General features: G+C 39.4%; 1 protein-coding gene across 1 annotated transcript; it reads right to left on the bottom strand.

Annotated features, from left to right (window-relative positions):
* Positions 1 to 3058: 3058 nt before the first annotated feature.
* LOC127643515 (cysteine--tRNA ligase-like) lies at positions 3059 to 16649 on the bottom strand. The gene is made up of 6 exons (XM_052126313.1): positions 16114 to 16649; positions 7866 to 7916; positions 7633 to 7750; positions 7398 to 7469; positions 7187 to 7292; positions 3059 to 3483 (listed from the first exon to the last, which is right to left on the bottom strand). Exons 1-6 carry the CDS (start codon positions 16224 to 16226, stop codon positions 3059 to 3061), a joined length of 885 nt encoding a protein of 294 aa, XP_051982273.1. The 5' UTR covers positions 16227 to 16649.
* Between the last annotated feature and the right edge of the window lie 2758 nt (positions 16650 to 19407).

The following is a 19407-nucleotide window of genomic DNA, read 5'->3' as shown; positions in this document are numbered from 1 at the left end:
GATGCACAGCTCGTATGGCAAGACATGTAAAGATGACACCATATCTCTTTACTGTTTTGGCGGCTTCTTGACCAAATTTATGCTCAAAATCTGTAGCACATTTTTGAAGTGCACAAGTTGCAACACTTGGTGAAGACGTTGCGCCGAAGATGTGGACCAACATCTTGTGTTCGACAAGTGCCTGCTCGTAGTTCCCATCAGGCCACCAAAGAAACCTGAAGAGATCAGTGTCTTCATTGCTGACTCTGATCTGGTGGAACATAGCCTCCACGTCAGCCATGACCGCCACGGTCTCTTGTCTGAACCTTAAGAGGACCCCTACCAGCGAGCTTGTTAGGTCCGGTCCCTGCAGGAGCTGTTGGTTGAGCGATGTTCCTTGAAAACTCGCTCCACAATCAAAAACGACACGCAGTTTTTGCTTAACTGGATGTCTAACTCCGTGATGAGGTAAATACCATTTTCGTCCCTCATTTGGCTGACGTAAAACGATATCCAGCTTCACTGCATAGCCTTTCTTGAGAATGTCATCCATAAATGCAACGTATTCTGCGTGAAACTTAACATCTCTGGAGAATCTTTTCCGTAGGTTCAGCGCACGTTGCTCTGCAACTGATCTGTTGTTTGGCATATACAATGACTTGTTCTTCACCGGCAGGCAAACACTGTAATGACCATCCACAAGTTTTGAGGACCGAGACACCATGTCAATAAACTGGTGATCATCTTTGGACATTTCAATGTCTTCATTTTGTCCAGCATCAGGAAAGTCCTGCTTGAACTGCAGTTGCCAGAGCTCTTCTAGCTTGGCTACTGAAATACGATTGGTGGTGACTCCTGTCAATGTGTTTGTCTCCCTCATATCGCTTCCACCTCTGAGTGGCCCATTTACAGTCCATCCTAATATCGTTCTCACGGCGTATGGGCCGTCATCCACGCTGTTAACCACCTGCAGTGGCTCCATCGCCTTGGGAACATTTGCTCCTATGAGTAATCCAACCTCTGCTTGGATAGTGGGGAGTTTCACCTCCTTTAAATGAGGCCAACTGTCAACATCCTCTTGACGGGGAATATTGTCTTTGGTTACAGGTATGTTTTTCTGTGAAAACACCTCTGAAAGTTCAATAAAGTGGTTGCCATCCAAGCTACTGATTTCCAGTCCATTCACAATGCAAGTGTTAACAATAGATTCATTCCCCATTGTTTGCAACAAGATGCTTGTATTGCGTCCGTTCATACTCAGTTGGTTTATTAATGACTCCGTAGCAAAAGTAGCTGAGCTACCTGGATCCAAAAATGCGTACGTTGTCACTGCCTTGGTTCCCTTTTGTGCCTTGACACACACTGGAATGATCGAAAGAACACAGTTTTCCTTACCGGCCCCGGTGACAGCATAAGTTTCCTTCATGTGTACAACAGCACTTGAAACAGATTGCTGTCCACAACGCTCGCTTGTTGTCTCTTCTCGCGAGCCTTTAGTGTTCATGTGCAGCAGTGTGGGATGCAGTCGAGAACATTCATGACATTGAGCTTTATCTTTACAACTGATGCTCATGTGACCATGTTTCAAGCATGCAAAACACAGACCTTTGCTTCGCAGGAAGTCAATCTTTTCATTGTGCGGCTTGCACTTGAGTTTTCTGCAGACTGTTAAACTGTGTTGCTCTCCCTTGCAATAAACACAAGGCTTGCTGTTTGCATCCACTGTGACATTTTGTGTTTTTGGCGTTGGTTGTTTGTCATTTTCAGTCTTGAAAATGTTTTCAGTCTGGGAGGAGACAATGGCTGCTGTGAATACTTTCTTTGGTCTGAATGTCTCTGCGTATTGTAGGTTTGGTTTCTGTTGTACTGGTTGTTTTGGCCTGGTGGTGGTTTCTTGTATGTTTCCATAGAGTGGGTTTAGTATATATCTGACTTGCTTGTTGACAAATTCGACAAAATCCTTGAACTTCACCCTTTTCTTTGTTTTTTCTTGTAGGTCGCATGCAGATTTTCTCCAAGCCTCTTTGAGTTTGTATGGCAGCTTGTTAGCCAGTGCCTTTATGTTAGCTGTGTTGTCCAAGTCTTCCATGTAGTTTATATCAGTCATTGTGTTGCAGCAGCCTGTAAGAAACAGTGTGAAAGACTGCAGTGCAACGCCATCTTCTGGCCTAATTGTCTGCCAATCCAAAGCCTCCTTTATGTAAGCTTCTGCTATCTTGTAGTCATCACCAAAAAACTCCTTCAGCATTTCCTTCGCTTTAGCATAACCTGCTGAGGGTTCCATGTGAATGCAGCTTTTTACCAACTCATGTGGTTGTCCACTTGTGTACTGCAACAAAAACTGTAGGCGATCACGACTGTCACCAGTGCGGCCTTCAACTCCATGTTCAATAGATCTAATAAAGGATTTATACTCAAGCGGGTCACCCTTGAATGTTAGAATGGTGAGCTCAGGGAGTAAGGTGGCTTTGTGATTCTTCACGAGGTACTCAGTGACGTCAACTTGCTGAGAGATAGCCTTGCATAAACTATCAAGCACTGGTCCATTGTTAAGATCCATGTTCGATGCAGGCGGGGCTACTTGTGGCCTTGCTAGCTGAACCTTGTTTTCAAGCTTGGGCGTAGGCGAGGTGTGCTGGGTTGGTGGTTGATAGGTGATGTTCACCTTTGTTTCAGCGATCTGTTCATTAGTTTCTATATTGCTCTCGGCTGTTTGTGTGCATTCATATTTTTGCAAAACTTCCATTTTTGCATCTGACTCACGAAGAGCAGTCTGCATTGCATGCATCTCCTTTCTAGCCTTTATTGCGGCTTCTATTCTCTTTTGCTCAGCATCAAACTCCGCCTCTGCCGCTTTTCTTCTGCTTGCAGCTGAGCTTCTCTGCATCTTTTTTCTGCATGCCAATCTGCTTCTTCCTTTTCTATGGCTAACTTCTCTCTTAAAGCTGCCGCCTTTGCCTTTAATGAAGCACGCTCCATTTCTGCCTTTATTCTGACTGAAGATGATGATGACACACTTCCACATTGTGAACTGGTTCTACTTGAGCGTTTCATGGTGGTTTTTGATGATGTAGACCTACTATCTGTGGGCATTACGGCGTTTATCACACTCTTCAGCCTGCTCAGAGCGTTTCATGACCTCTTTCATCCATTCCTCACATTTCCAGAAGAAATCATTTATTGACTTATTTTTAAGATCAAACCAATTCCTTTGATCATCCAAGAATTCTTCATCAGACATAAATCTTCTCAAAACTGAATTTAAGTCGGCCAATTCTTGTTGCAAACCACTGAAGTCCACACGCAATTTATTTTTAACGATGTCAGCATTTGCATCATCTTCCATTAATTGCTCAATTTGCTTTATCATGCTCGTTAGCTGGGATAGCTTATACCTGCGTGCATGAAGTTGTCTGGACTTGTGTTCTTCCACAGCTTTCTCAGTCATTTTTACCGTCCGTTTTTCACGGTCTTGTTCATCCATAACGAGCGAATGTTTACACACTTTATTAGTGCAAATATCAAAAACCGTAGGGTGAGCTTAACACACACACACCGCGTTCCACCTCGTCGTTCAGCCGCACGGCGTCCTTTTATTTATTTATTTCTCTCTATCCCCGCGGCGCGCGCGCCCGCGAACACAGTCCTCTCTGTTTCGATTAACGATCCACAGCAGAGCAAGGAAAGATACGTCTTGCCGCTTTCCCCGTGAAAGTTTCCTCCTTCCGTCTTTTATCTCCTCAGGCAGTTCCAAAGTCCAATAATCCGTGCAGAGCTAGTTTTTTGACTAAAATGTAGGTTTCCACTGAATGAAGCCTTAGCTTGATGCTTTATCCACTCCCTTCGTCCACATCCACTTGAATAAATCCACAGGACAACTCGTAAAAAATATATCAGTTTACTTGGTTATTAACAAAAATAGCAGCACAGTAATATTACGAAAAATAAAAATGATTATTAACAACACAAAAGTAGAGAAAGGTAAAGTAATGTAAAGGTCAAAAAACTGTGTGGCTCCACTCTCTGCTTGCCTGACTGTTCACACAGATAATTTCACTAAATCTCCTCACTAACTCTCGTCACTAACTCTCGTGAGAGTATTCCTAAAATACAACCAAAGTAATATAAATACACTCTAAATTATCCACACACATTTTAGAGAATAACACAATTAACTCATTACTGTAAATATTAACTGCATCGAACTGTAAATATTTTCTCCACATAAAATCATGCAAATTACTGAATAACGCATAAATTAAATTATTTATCAATTAACTGCATTTAGGCTCCTACAATGCTTAAAGATGACATCACTCTGAAGTACTGCACAAAGAATGGCCATGCCAAAATTCCCATTTTCTGGTCAAAAATGTTCTAATTTGGTACTTTGATACTACAGGCCAACAGGAATCCACAAACCAAGAATGACCGACATACGCCACTAGGGGGCACTACAGGACAAGCCAAAATTCCCATTTTCTGGTCAAAAATTTTCTAATTTGGTACTTTGATACTACAGGCCAACAGGAACCCACATACCAAGTATGGCCCACATTCGCCCTTAGGGGGCGCTACAGGCCACTCCCAAAATTTAGTTTTCTGGTCAAAAACGTTCCAATTTGGTACATTGATACTACAGGTCAACAGGAACCCTCAAACCAAGAATGACCGACATTCGCCACTAGTGGGCACTACAGGACAAGCCAAAATTCCCATTTTCTGGTCAAAAATGTTCTAATTTGGTACATTAATAGTGCAGGCCAACAGGAATCCACAAACCAAGAATGAGCGACATTACGCCACTAGGGAGCACTACAGGACAAGCCAAAATTCCCATTTTCTGGTAAAATTTTTTCTAATTTGGTACTTTGATACTACAGGCCAACAGGAACCCACATACCAAGTATGGCCCACATTCAGCCCTTAGGGGCGCTACAGGCCACTCCCAAAATTTCATTTTCTGGTCAACAACGTTCTAATTTGTTACATTGATACTACAGGTCAACAGGAACCCTCAAACCAAGAATGGCCAACATTCACCCCTAGGGGGTGCTACAGGCCATGCTGAAATTCCCATTTTCTGGTCAAAAATGTTCTAATTTGGTACATTGATACTACATGCCAACAGGAACCCACAAACCAAGAATGACCCACATTCGCCCATAGGTGGTGCTACAGGCCACGCCCCAAAAAATATTTTCAAAGTGATACCATTTCCACGCCATTTAATCAATTCTTTTGAAACTTGGTGTACATGCCTCATTTCTCATTGGGAACAAAAAAGCCTCAAGGATCCATACTTCTGCCATTATGGATTTTCCTGTACACTGAAAATGTTTAGTTTAGGATTCAGACAGAAATACGTGTTTTTTAGATTCATCCATTGAGAGGGTTTAACCCCAACCCTCTCCTGATCAATTTTAAATGATTTGCCATTTTGAGGAGGAACCCGCATTGCTGCTTGCAGCTATATTTATCCTTGTTATACTACGCCTCTGGTCATGGTGGTTTTTAGATGGATGGCAAGGCTTTTTAGATCAGGTGGAATCTGTTATCTCTGATCCAGTTAGTTTGCTGGCTTCCATGGCTGCAGCACGCAGTGTTGTTTGCCTGCAAACTCGTTTAATTATTTGTATTAATTTCTTTACTAAATAATTGCTAAAAATATTTTTAAAAAATAATAATATATTATTATTTTTTTCTACAGTAGCAACAGTAATGTTTACAACAGCAAATTCACTATATAAACTCAATATCTCACTGGAAATAAATCCAATTGCTGTGAAGAAAGCAGGGAAGACTGTCATTAAGGGGCTGCGTTTGATGTCAATCAAACTGCGCACACGTGGGTCAAGTGCAGGTGGACCTGTCACCGTCTTTGCTGCCTAACGCCCGTTTCACACATACTCCGTTTGCAGTGCGTATGCGGTGCGTATTTTTTTTCGTACAGAGTCTATTTTTGCTGTGCTGCACCGCACTGAATTAAAGTGGCAGCGCAAATTAAAATCAAAATTCCTTACACATTTTTGATTTTGTGGCACACAGAAACTGCGGATCAGCAGCGCACTGCAAACGCAGCATATGTGAAAGCACTATAGCGCATGCTGCTCCTGTACCGTATGCGCACTGCACACGGAGTATGTGTGAAACGGGCGTAATAGGGGTGTAACGTATGATAACCATCAAAAAAATGACCATGGTATTACGGTTTCACGGTACTTAAGTGCATTGAAAATATTAAAAGCAGTTCAATATTTGGTTATAAAATAGGCTATTTCTGATAAACACACAGATCAATATTTCGGTTATAACCAATTCTTGAGCTTTATTTAGGATTTCTTCAACTTTAATCCTTTAACTTTAGATCTTGAACATCAGGACACTTTCTTAATCAGACAAGGTAAAAAAAGAAAAAGAAACATGTACAATAGTCAAATGATTATAACAATATATTTTGTTATTTTATTATTTATTAAATTGTAATCATTTGTAATGATTATTGCCCAGGTTAACACTTCAAATATGCATTTGCATGCATTCAGTAATTTGGTTCAATTCTACAATACCTACTGAAAATATATTATTCATGTGCAGTTTATTTATTGGCATTATTTCTAATACTGACAATTTCTGCCACAGTTTCACTGTCAGTTTCTTGCATGCATATTGTCAATGCCAATTTCCTGAACACCAAAAGCCATGCATAATGTTTTATAAATAAAACATATTATTAGTATTATAAAACGCATTGGCCTGCTGTTGCGCTGCACTTAGGCAAAAGAACAGTTGGACGAGGTTTTAAATCTTTTTTGATTTTTGGTTTGCTACATTTATGAATGTGACAGAAAGCATAAACATAACTGATATAAGGCAGTAAGTAAATTGTAGTACTTGATCCCATTAAGGGTCAACCATAGACCTTTACATGGGCCCCCCTGGGCCTGACGGCGGGCCTGCACAGCGGTGTCGAAACACTATTGGTGAGTGGGCAGTATCACACAGGCATAAACAGAAATTCCAGCCCAGAATGGAAACTTCAAAGTAGAATATACTGGCTGTAGCATTGTTATCGGAGAAGCCAGTATTTCAACTTAGCATTTTTCCTAATTCTCTATTGATGTATTATGGTCATTTTATGATTTAGTATGATAAAAAAATATTACATATAGCACCTTTAAATCTTATATGAAATAGAGAGAAATACCTTGACTTGTAACATAGGCATGTCCATTTCCAATAATGCGCTCTGTGAAAGCTATGATGTGAGATATGTTTTCAGTCACCCTCATGTATACAGCTGGAGGAAGAACCTGGAAAACAAATGAATACAAAACTAATAAAATATGCATTCATACCCTAGACAAACATCAGTTTAAATTAGGTCTTAAATTATTAATTTTGTATCTCTGATTTACCCGCAGTGCCTGCATGTCCCTCTTGAAGTCCTCCTCATACATTCTTGCAAGAATGGTGGGCGAGATATTTTCCTGAAAAAGATATTAAACCAAAACAACTTTCAAACATAAATCTAAATATTTTCACAAAACCATTAATCTACATTAGCTCAAGCTTGTATATAATAATACTGCCATTGTTATGTTCATATATCAGTAATTTGTGGTGCAGAGCATATGGCGAGTTGACACTTACCTCAAGGCTTCTCTGTATGATTTTATCATCAATGTCAGTGATGACCATGACATGGATGACATTAATTCCAAAGAGTCTGGATAAAATCCTTTGCAGAATGTCAAATCTGACATATGTGCTACATGTAATGATGAAAATAAATTACTGTAAATTATTACTGACAGATGTGCAAACAACCTAAAACAATTCTTCTGTTAACGTTCTACACCTGGTTTGCAAGCAGAGGAACTTACCACGCGTGGCCGAGATGGGCATGATCATAAACGGTGGGTCCACAGCTATACCTAGAAGTTAAAAGAGAACATGTATTAGATAAAACTGTAATACATAGAAAACTGCATACAACATGAGGGGCACTGTGTGCCTACCAGGTGGCAATTCGTTCTTGTGCCAAAACCAAAGGTTCTTTCTGTTTGGTAAGACTATTGTACGTCTTGATACCGGTGTCATAGCCCACTGGTTTGACCCACTTCCTTTCCGTCTGTGTGCACACATTGCGACAAGACACCAATGACGTTTTTGTAACTGCAATGTGAATTCCATGCCTGATTTTGAAGCCAGAATTCAGCAATTTTGCATTCGTAAGTAATGCCATGAGCAGCCTCATTTTCATCTTACTAGATATATGGCTGTTTTGACACAAAACATGTGTACAGAATCCAGTTGGTGGCTAAAATATTGCGATAAAGCGTATACGATGACGATCTTAACGCAAAATATCAGATTTGTTTAGAGTTTCATCTGATTTGGATTGATGGCATGTGTAGTTTTGTCACTTGATTATAGTCTAATGCCCTTCGTGTGCCGGCATGGTCTGTTTCTTTTCAGCTTCATCACATCGAAAGTTCATCGTTATCGGTCTACTGCGGGTAAAGTTCCATCGCTGTCAACTCACGAACATCACCAAACAGTCCAGTGACACAGGTTTCTCTCTCGGCTGTTTGCAGTGGGTACAAGATGGCTGCATACTGAAAAGCGTGCCAGGGACGGATTTCTAAAATGCATTTATTAATATTTATGAGGACAGCGCAACTTGATTGGTTAGAGTTGGGTTATAGTTTTTCCGACCAATCAGGTATCGCTGTCCTCATAAATCTATTACCGTGCGTTCACACCAGAAGCGGCGAGCGTCAAAATTCGCTCTGGCTGCCCTGCCTTCAACGCTCGAGGACGCTCTGACGTAGTTGAAATAGGCGGCAACGTTTGTTCAGAATGCTTTGTTTTGTGAACTATATTTAAAGGGGACGCAATTTAAACATCCAGACATGTCGACCATTTACTTTTTGCCGACCTATCACAAGTAGCGTATATCCTCATGAACTCTTTAAAATGTGAAAATAAGAAATCGATCGATGGCAGAAAGTAATAAAAATTATAGTTGTTTGTTATCAAAATAAAATACATTTGTAATAATAACTGGTCTTGGTTGTTTTATATCCCTGTAAGCAAACAGGGACAGATCATATCCCAGACAACAAATTAGATCGTGCCGACGTTGGGGCGCGTGTGCCTGCCCGACATAAAGTGCCTCGGTAAGATGTCTTATGGAGATCGGTAGCTAATCGGCAAGATGTCGGGAAGACGGTGGCATTAGAATGATCGCCGACCGTGAGCCAACGTAAACCCGACATGATCGCCGACCGTGAGCCAACGTAAACCCGATATAATTATTATGACCTATTCGGCGTGATCCCACTAGAGCGAGAAAAGCATTCAGACGCCTCGCTCCTTTTGACTTAACACCGGAACAACTGATTTTCGGCTGCATCGCTGGAAATGACACAGCATGCTTGAAAATCAGCTGTTCCAGTGTTAAGTCAAAGGGAACGAGGCGTCTGAATGCTTTCGCCGCTCTAGTAGGTTCCCACCGTTATGTTTTATTTATTTGTTTAAGCTAACGTTAACTGCTGTCAGATTGTTCCAAGGACACAAGTTTCCTATTGTCTATCAACACTCAATAACAGTTTATGTGATGTGTTAATCATAATATTTCTTCCCTAACAATTTGTAAATTGAAAGTAAATCGAAATGAAATTGAAGTGAAAGTTAAATTGAAAGTGATTGTTTATGTGTAGGGTAGCCTATTTCACACACAATCTGACTACCTGGGAAATGTCAGTCTAACAGAAAAAATTTATGGATCAGTGATATTAAAATTAAGTTTGATGGTCATGCAAATTAGGCTACAGGAGTTTTCTGGGAGAAATAACAAAATAGGAGGGCACCGGAAGAGGACCTTGAAAATTTATTTTTTAATTTGTTTTTGCAAAAGCAGTATCATTTATTTTAACACTCAACAAATCACACAGAAAAGTACATAAGAAAAAAAGAAAAGAAAAGAAATCCCTCCAAAATAGTTAATCAAGAAAAATCAGCCCAATCAATTTTTTCACTTTAAAATGCTTGCTCGCCCGCCTTTGCCGCCCCCATTCCTGTCCCTGCTCAGCCGCAGCCAGTTTCTTACAGCCATCTCTACATCTGCCTCAGTGGAATTTTGTTGGGCAGGATTTCTTAACACAGCACCTAAACAAAAAAATAAAAAAAAGCAACAGGGGGAAAAAATAAGACAGTAGCACAAAAGTCTATATCTTCATTTGATTGTTTCTATAAAGACAATTAAGAAAAGTTAGAGCATTTTATAACAAAAAAAAAAAAAAAACCTTAAAAGACATTTGGTTGAGAATACTGTGAAATTAGTATATAAATATCGAAAACAACTGATATAAATACAGGTGGTGTCTGTATTTATATCAGTTGTTTTAAATATTTATATATATTTATATATGGGTTGAATAGTGACAGAATGTTGCTTCAACACATTGTAGGACTTACTCAGGAGTACCTGATGAATAGGCCGTGATTTAAGGCCTGTCTTCTGACCCCTACCGCACCAGTTCAGCTGAGTTGAAAGATTCTGTTCAAATATTTTAGTGCAGACTCTCCAAACAGTTTCCTTTAAATTCTTGCCACCAGACAATGACAGTTTAGTTATCTGTGAAGTAAAAGACAAATTTGACTAATCCCATTTCACAACCTGCTGTATTACATTGTCTTTGAAGCACTGCTCTCCCATGCCCACATCCATGGCTGAAGTGCCCTTGAGTAAGTGTTCACTGTGTGCTCTGTGTTTCACTAATCATGGATGGGATAAATGCAGAGACCAAATTTCAGCCTTGAAGAAGATTTTGTAACCTGGTTCAGTGGCTAATGTTTGGAGTTAGAAATATATAACTACGCTGCATATTTAGTCATTTTGCCTCAGATACATTAAGCTTTAACAAGCAGGTTGTTCATTACCACGGCAACCGCTTGCGTGTCATGCTGAATCGCGATTTTAGGTGTTTAAAAAGTAACTATACATAAGAGACGGAAAGATGCAGATAACCATACATTATTTAAGGTTATTTCTATTCCTTACAATATTGATATATGAACTGATGTTGTCAAGTAAGCTTCATGCTTTCCCCATTCGTGACGTGCACTCCTCTAAACTGTAACGTTAGCCTACGTGTGCTGCACTGCTAGTGACTGCTGCTCATTTTCCCCCGAGAATATCATGTTAACAACAACCCTTTAGAAAACGTAATTTTTCTTTGACTAACGTTAATCTCAGTGTCTCAGTCTCACGCACGCTGCACGCGAGTTAACCATGTTCTACACATTTAACTGGGAGTGGGGCTGTCCACACTGTTTTATCCATTGTAGGCACCGCTCACGTTGTGTTTTCGGCTTTGGAAATGGAAAGAACACAACTCCTCCAGACAATCTCTCAGGGTATCTAGTGTCCGATTTACAAACGCCGTGGGCGCACCGCTTCACCATCTTGCTTGGAGTCAATGTTTGACAGACCTGCTCACACAGTAACGGTTGCTATGATGTGTGATTGGACAATGGCCGTTTTGTGGGAGGGGCCTGCGAATGGTCAATTTTGTGATGCGTCTTTTAACTCCCACATGACCTGCATCATTATGGGCGGTTGTCTACACCATTTTGCGCAGTGACGATGGCACTACCACCTGCAAGACACGTTCATCAGAAAGTCCACTGCCCAGTGGGCATTTACACATTGGAACACCATCTCTAACCAAATAACAATGCACGAGATCACAGGTTTCAATGTCATTCACTTTGGCAAATAAAGGCAGCTTGTTGTGCATCAATCAGTTTTTTTTCGCAGGATCAAAAGCTTGATGACAATGAAAAGCGATCCCCAAAACGAGCAAGAGCAAAGCTCTTGAATGACGTCAGCAGCGACTTTTAAAGGGGCAGACTGTCGTTATGTCCAATTGGATCACCACAACAATCAGCTGCACCAATCGGCCTATAAGACACACGCCAAGGGAACAGAAACCCAAAAAATACACAGAAATGACCCTCAGGGTCGTAGCAGTAACCATAAACTACTTAGGCAGCAGTGTGCGTGGGAGAGCGCATCACAGAAGACATAGGACACAAACGGGGAATCTCAACAAACATGAATTATTACATTGCTGTGAAACAGACACACATAGTAAATGTAGGGAACAAACAGGGATATACATTTTGATTAAATAAGGGATTGATGAAGCAGTGGATTTCAGTATGTAAGGTAATGTTTGAGTAGTAGGCTAGTTAGATCCATCTGCTCATATATTGTGTTCCTGAGAAAAACTTTACATGACTGCGTCCCAAGTGAACCTCAGCTAAGAACCAAATTATAGATTAAATGTTAGGGTGATGATGGTCACTGTGTACCTGAGTTGGAGCTGTAAACTCAACAGGATCTGGATTATGAGTGGGGCTGAACATTGCCTGTGGAACAGATAATTTATAGACAATTTGACTGACCCTGCAATCAATATGTATTAGACCAAGCTGTGATCTAATATGTAACCACTGGTCCCTCAGATTCAAAAGAAAACCAGCCATATTGTCAATGTGTCGAACTTCACCTCTGCTATGACTCTGCCAGTGAAGTGGCTCTTCTCCAGCAGCATGAGCGTTCTCCTCTCCTCTACAAAGACATCAAAATGTATCATTTTTATTTAAAACATAAATAGTAGCCTAATTTCCTTTTACCTAACAGACTTGCATTAACTTGCACATGTGTGAGTAAATATTTATTTTAGTTTAATAGGCTGAACAAGTTTCTTCATGCCGGTTTTGTTATGAACACCATAATTAGGACTATTATAATGATAACATATAGAGAAACAATTGACCCTTCAGCAAGGAGCTTGATTGACAGGTGATCTGACCAATCATACTTAGCCATCTGCCATTTTGTCCGACAAAGCAGTCAGGGTTAGCAGATTAACATTGGAGGATTTGAACTTGAAAAGCGGAATGTACTGGCGCCTTTCCGTGGTTAAAACAACATTCATTCTTATGTTCATTCATGTTTATTTGATGCTATAAATGAACTAGAAGGAAGAGATGATCGGATCACGAGCAGCTTTAACTGATGCTCTACAGCGATCTGTCACGACACATTAAAGAGCCACAAAACTGTATTTATTGTTTGAAAAGAAAAAAAGATCAAATTTCAAATTTTGTCTGTCAGCGATGTATTTTTTACTGTGTGAGAACATGGTGTGTGTGAGAGCAGCGTAGCTTGTCGGACATAGCGATAGTAACAAGGGGGATCTTTGGGAACGGTCAATTGTCCAGGAGCTTAATGGCTGTTATTATTACTAGGGATGTCCCGATCCGATACTCAGGATCGGTATCGACCCGATACTGCCATTTTTGCGGGATCGGGTATCGATCAGACGAGGCCGATCCAAATCCGATATTGTGGGTATACTATTATGTGTTATTGTTAAGCCCCACAAAAGGCACAAAAACATTTATTAAGCATGATCATTATGTTTTCTTTGTTCACAGTTATGCCACCTTTAATAGCACATTGTTCATCAGTGTTTAAAAGGACCTAGTCACCACTTTAGTTGAGGGGCCACACACATGATGAAGTCATTGATAGATATGCTTAGTTAACAATGAGTACTGTATTGGACAGACCCCAAAATTGACCAATCAAAGCTTATAGTACACAAATTCTGTTGACATTCAAATACAGTAGTCATCATTAACTAAGCATTATCTACTCTATCTACTATTAGCCCCTCAACTAAAGTGGTGACTAGGTCCTTTGAAACACTGATGAACAATGTGCTATTAATGGTGGCATAACTTTGAACAAAGAAAACATAATAATCAAGTGTAATAAATCATAATTCATGATGATGTACTCATCTTAGTTAATGTTTTAATTAAGATCTTGTTCATCCATGAAGTCATGAATGAAAACCGTTGAACTCGTGTTAGTTCCATGATGATTCATGAGATATTAATGAATGAATTAATGCACAATTCATGCATGAATTTATACATGAATTCATGATAATTCATGTACCCTTACCGTAAAGTGTTACCGACCAGGGTAGGGGTGGGCGGTATGACCAAAATTCTGTTTCACGGTATGACTAATTTTATTTCACGGTAAAATAGCGTTTCAGTTGTCTTTGAGGTTAATTAAAACACATACTTACTGTACAAAGGCAAAGACGCTGTGTAATATGGGCCTTGGCTCTGAAAAGAGCCTTTGGGGTGTATGTAGCTCCTGTTGAGAAAAAGAAGAAACATGAAAAGGAGTCAAATATATTGAAAATGCCTTTGTGAAATAATGTGCACTCAATTTATCTTTATTGACTAAAACAGTATGTTAAGAACATGGCAAATCAGAACTGTAGGATGACTTCTAGAATGATCACTTACAAAAATCAGATGAAAATCGATCACTGAAAAAAACAGAAAAGACAATTATTCTATTTTGTTTCAATTACAAAGGTTAATAAAGGCTCTATTTTATGAATAGGCATGTGTCCAAAAAGTCCACTTACTTCACTTACTATCACTTTACTAAATAACCACTTCTTTGTCTGACTGTCTAGTGGCTGCGGCTTGTACTAAACTGAGCTCTTTGATTGACAGGTCTACTTTTAACGTTACCATAGAAACGCACAACAAAAGAGCTGCTTTAATTTTAAGCATGTCACTTATGAAAAAAATCATTAAAAATGCCTTGAGTGTAAGGGGTTAATATTATAAAAGGACAGATGTCATTTTTATGTGGAAAAAAATGTCAGTCCGTTAATTTTATTTGTTTAAACTGGCTGTTTTACCTCTCCTCTGACTGAAGAAAAACGAGTTTCCCTCGAAAATACTGTCTAAAATAACTCACTGAAAATATTTAATACACGAAAATATTAACAGTCAGTTAATAATAACGTAGTCAACAGTTAGTTAATAACAACTAACCAAGTCCAGAAACACGTAAGTTAATAACGTTAACTTAATCCTCCGGCGCCAATTTCTGTCAACCGTTTATCGAAAACATTTCTCAGAAAACTCGACGTTTTTATAACAAAATTATATTTTTCAATAAAAAAATAAGTACACAAAACAAAATAAACACATAGTGGCCTGAAAATTGTGTGTTTGAAAAGGATAAATACTCACAGAGTCCGTTAATTGTATTGAGGCGATGCTGTGTAGACACTTGATCACGACGCTGAAGACTTGATCACTCACGAGCATAGCTCACGCGCATAAGTGCACGAGCCACCTAAACGCCCAGTTAAAAAATTGCAATATATATTTTGAACCGCGCTTGAAGATTCATTTATAAAAAAATTATATTAAACCTAAAAAAAAATTATCATAAAAAATACGTGAATAACATATCGGTTTTTTTTTTTAATTTATTTATTTTTTATCAGAACTCTCTCTTTTTTTTTGCATACATTTTTATATCTTTTTTTCTGAAACGGTTTAGTTTGTTTAGAAACGTCTGTTTGTTGGGTATCATCAAATAAATTGTGGCATACGGATTTTACACATACACAAGCACCGGGGTCCGTGTACTTTTTGATCATTTCATTTCCTGTTTGGAATGGAATAACGAGAAATGAAAACCATCTCGTTTATTCGTTTTTTACTTTAGTTTAAAAAACAAAAAAATGAGATTTTGGCTCGATTTTTCATTTTTCGTTTGTGGTTTACAAATCGGTTTATGGGTTTCATTTGCACACGTGGGCGGTGCTGAAACGCCCCTTGATTGGTCAAACCGCTCCGCCTTCAGTACGAGCTTTTCTTTCTGTCAGGCAGAATAAGAGTCAGTACGAGTGCGGCACTGACAAATGCACTTTAATAAAATAATGTCTGAAACTACCACTCACTGTTAACTATGCACAGTATTTGAAACAGAAATATGTTGCTGGTCACGTAATTTGTGCGGCTTGTGGACCATAGATGTGGACCAACGGTTGCGTAGATGGTGCAGCTGGCATATTTGTGCGAAAAAAAGAAGCGGGATCGGCAAAATGGATCCTCACGGTTCCTCCGCCGATCTCCGAAGTTGTGCATGAATGGAGTGGCTGCAGATTCACCCCGCCGATGGTTTACCGACCTAAGTTTGTTTGGTGTGACGGGGGAAAATACCTCCCGATCCTTTGCCGCTGGTGCCCTCCAATTGCCAACGTTGGTAAGACTGAACGTGCTGTCTGGGATATTACTGGGAAACCCGCCACTGCAATAATTAGTTTCCCCTCCATTTTATCTTCGGAACTGATGTTTGGTGGGAACCAAAGTTTACACTTCGCTAGAGCGGAGCACTTCCCGAACCGCGTCACAGCTTATTACCATAATGTTGACTGCACTTGAACTTTCATCTGACGCCCACACCAGACTCGCCGCGCCGCTTCTCGCCGCCGAGAGACGCTGGCTGTCATTGAAAATTAATGACTTCCGGTCGATTTGACGCTCTCGCCGCCTCTGTGAACGCACGGTTACTGGAAAGTCAAATCAGGCATCGCTTACTCATGAATTAATATGACACTTCCCCTCCAATCCTACGTTGAGAAATGATTATTAAAATGATGTGTGCGGTGGAGTTGGAAATAGGGCTGTGTTCTACTTCACTTTTAACATCCACTCGCTATCTACCCTAACCGTACGTTCACACCAGAGGCGGCGAGAGCGTCAAATCGACCGGAAGTCATTCTTTTTCAATGACAGCCAGCGTCTCTCTGCGGCGAGAAGCGGCACGGCGAGTCTTGGGCGGCGTGGGCGTCAGATGGAAGTTCAAGAGCAGTCAACATTATAGTAATGTATGGCAAGCCCTTTTAACATTTAAAAGCTAGATTGGATAGGTGTTGCAGATATCTGTAATTCAGTTTTGCCTAGTCAAAAAGAACATTTCAGATATCCGAAACTACATTCTTCCTATCCATAATTGTCATTTCAGATATCCACAAAGACATTCTTCCTAGGACAAATGACGTCACTTTTGCCATTCATTTGTATGGGGTTTATCATTACAGATATCTACAATTCAGTTGCAGATATCCACTATGTGAATTATGGATATCTGCAACTGAGTTGTAGATATCTGTAATTCCAGTTTGTGATATCTACAATTTGATTCTGACTAGTCATAAACTCCAGTTCAAGATATCTTTAATTCACCTCAATTCAAGATATCTACATGTTCCTTTTCAGATATCTTAAATTAAGTTTTGACTAGGCGAAATTATGTTGTAGATATCTGTAACTGGAATTATGACTAGTCAAAATAACGTTGTAGATATCTCAAACTGGAGTTAGGGATAGTCATAATTTAATTGTAGATATCTATTATCAATTTATAGATATCTTGAAATGAATTTTGATTAGAGATATCTAAAATTTGAGATATCTGTAACTTTCATTCTGCCTAGTCAAAATGTAATTACAGATATCTCTATCTGTAGATTCGACTGGTCACAGTTACGTTACAGATATCTTGAATGACAATTCCAACTATCCAAAATGTAATTACGACTAGTCAGAAAGACGTTGTTGATATCTACAATGTTAATTCCGGATAGTCAAACTTTGCTTTTAAATGTTAAAAGGGCTTGCCATAAGTAATGAGCTGTGACGCGGTTCGGCGGCAACCAATTGGAATATAGAAGTGCTCCGCTCTAGCGAAGTCGAGAACACAACCGTGTAAACTTTGGTTCCCACCAAACATTCGTTCCGAAGATAAAATGTAGAAACGAATTATTGCCGTGACGGGTTTCCCTGTAATATATGACCAAGACCACAGTTATTATTACAAATGTATTTTATTTTGATAACAAACAACTATAATTTTAATTACTTTCTGCCATCGATCGATTTCTTATTTTCACATTTTAAAGAGTTCATGAGGATATACGCTACTTGTGATCGGTCGGCAAAAAGTAAATGGTCGACATGTCTGGACGTTTAAATTGCGGCCCCTTTAAATATAGTTCACAAAACAAAGCATTCTGAACAAACGTTGCCGCTTATTTCAACTACGTCAGAGCGTCCTTGAGCGTCGAAGGCAGGGCAGAAATTTTGACGCTCTCGCCGCTTCTGGTGTGAACGTACGTTAACACCAGAAGCGGTGAGAGCGTCAAAATTCGCTCTGGCTGCCCTGCCTTCGACGCTCAAGGACGCTCGTGGACGCTCTGACGTAGTTGAAATAGGCGGCAACGTTTGTTCAGAATAGGCTTGTTTGAGATGAGCAAAATCTGCGCAGAACCGATCACCGGTGATCAGCGCGTAATGCATGCCGGTTAGAAATGTGTCCGAGAGCAGTCCGCCTTGCTCTGATGTCATGCTGACGTATGTCAAAAAACACTCGCGAGCGCAAGGCGCACGTGTCGGATTCTGCAGTCGCGCGCAGTTGCTCTCCACCGACTGCGCTGATCAAAGGCATGATGGGAAACGACTTGCTGACGACACAACTTAATGCTCATTGGCTGCGATTGTCAGCTGATATTTTTTTCCCTTAATTCTAAGAAGTCCATTACCTATAGCCTAATACTATTTACTTTTTCTATAGTACTTTATTAGTAATTAGTACATGTGCTTTATTTATCCTTTTATTTTTATTTTCTTGGTTTTAAGTCCTGTTTGTTGTAATTTTCTCTTTATTGTATTGTATGCTTGTGTTAATTTTGTACATTGACATTTTTGTACCACATTATTCCATTAAATAAATTAGTCAATCCATCAATACATGCATACATACATCTAATGTGACAGTTTTACAATTAGGCCTCATGTTTGTGTGTTTTTATCTGATATCTTTATCTGGGTATGTCTTATTCCTGGAGTGCAGTAAACCCACACATGCATGCTAATTTCTTAATTTAGAATGTGTTTTTGTTTCATATTATTTTTGAATAATAATTTGCTGTACACACTTTTCCTAATCATTAAACATGAAATTCAAACTTACATTAAGGTGACAAACAATTGTGTAATATATTTATATAGAATATTTTTCATGTAAAAAGGGGATAGTTCACCCAAATATTTTTTTTTTTCTTTGGGTAAACTATCCCTTAAGTAGGATACACATCATTAGGTTAATCAGCTGTGCCATATCCCACTCTGAAATGTTTAACCCATAATTAGGGATAACAATGTAAACAGCATCTGTATGCTCAACGTTTCTCATTATGGCTTTGATTATAAGAGGCACCCACAAAGTTAACAATTGTAGCAAGATGGAGAATGTGTTATTAACACTATCAGACTCCCAGGGAGCAATAACATTAACAGTAAGCAAAGAAATTGCTGAGACAATAAAGAATGGTGAGGGGGAAAAAAAATAAAAAAATTTGGATGCTTGATGATGGAATTAATTTTATTTTATTGATTTAAATTCCTTTTACAGATAAAAAATATGCAGCATATATAATGCAACAAGTGAGAAAT

The sequence above is a fragment of the Xyrauchen texanus genome, chromosome 5 (assembly GCF_025860055.1).
Source record: "Xyrauchen texanus isolate HMW12.3.18 chromosome 5, RBS_HiC_50CHRs, whole genome shotgun sequence".
Taxonomy (NCBI): Eukaryota; Metazoa; Chordata; class Actinopteri; order Cypriniformes; family Catostomidae; genus Xyrauchen; species Xyrauchen texanus.
The sequence above is the reverse complement of the archived record's forward strand: the minus strand, read 5'-3'. Positions and strand labels throughout refer to the sequence as shown.

Bases quoted from the DNA above. Each gene is read 5' to 3' on its own strand.
- LOC127643515 (XM_052126313.1), bottom strand. From the start codon at position 16,226: ATGGAGGGGAAACTAATTATTGCAGTGGCGGGTTTCCCAGTAATATCC. The intron at 7,293-7,397 runs GTAAATCAGAGA...TTTGTTTTCCAG, and splicing joins GGGACATGCAGGCACTGCGG to GTTCTTCCTCCAGCTGTATA. The intron at 3,484-7,186 runs GTATTTCTCTCT...GCACTAATAAAG, and splicing joins TGCCTATGTTACAAGTCAAG to TGTGTAAACATTCGCTCGTT.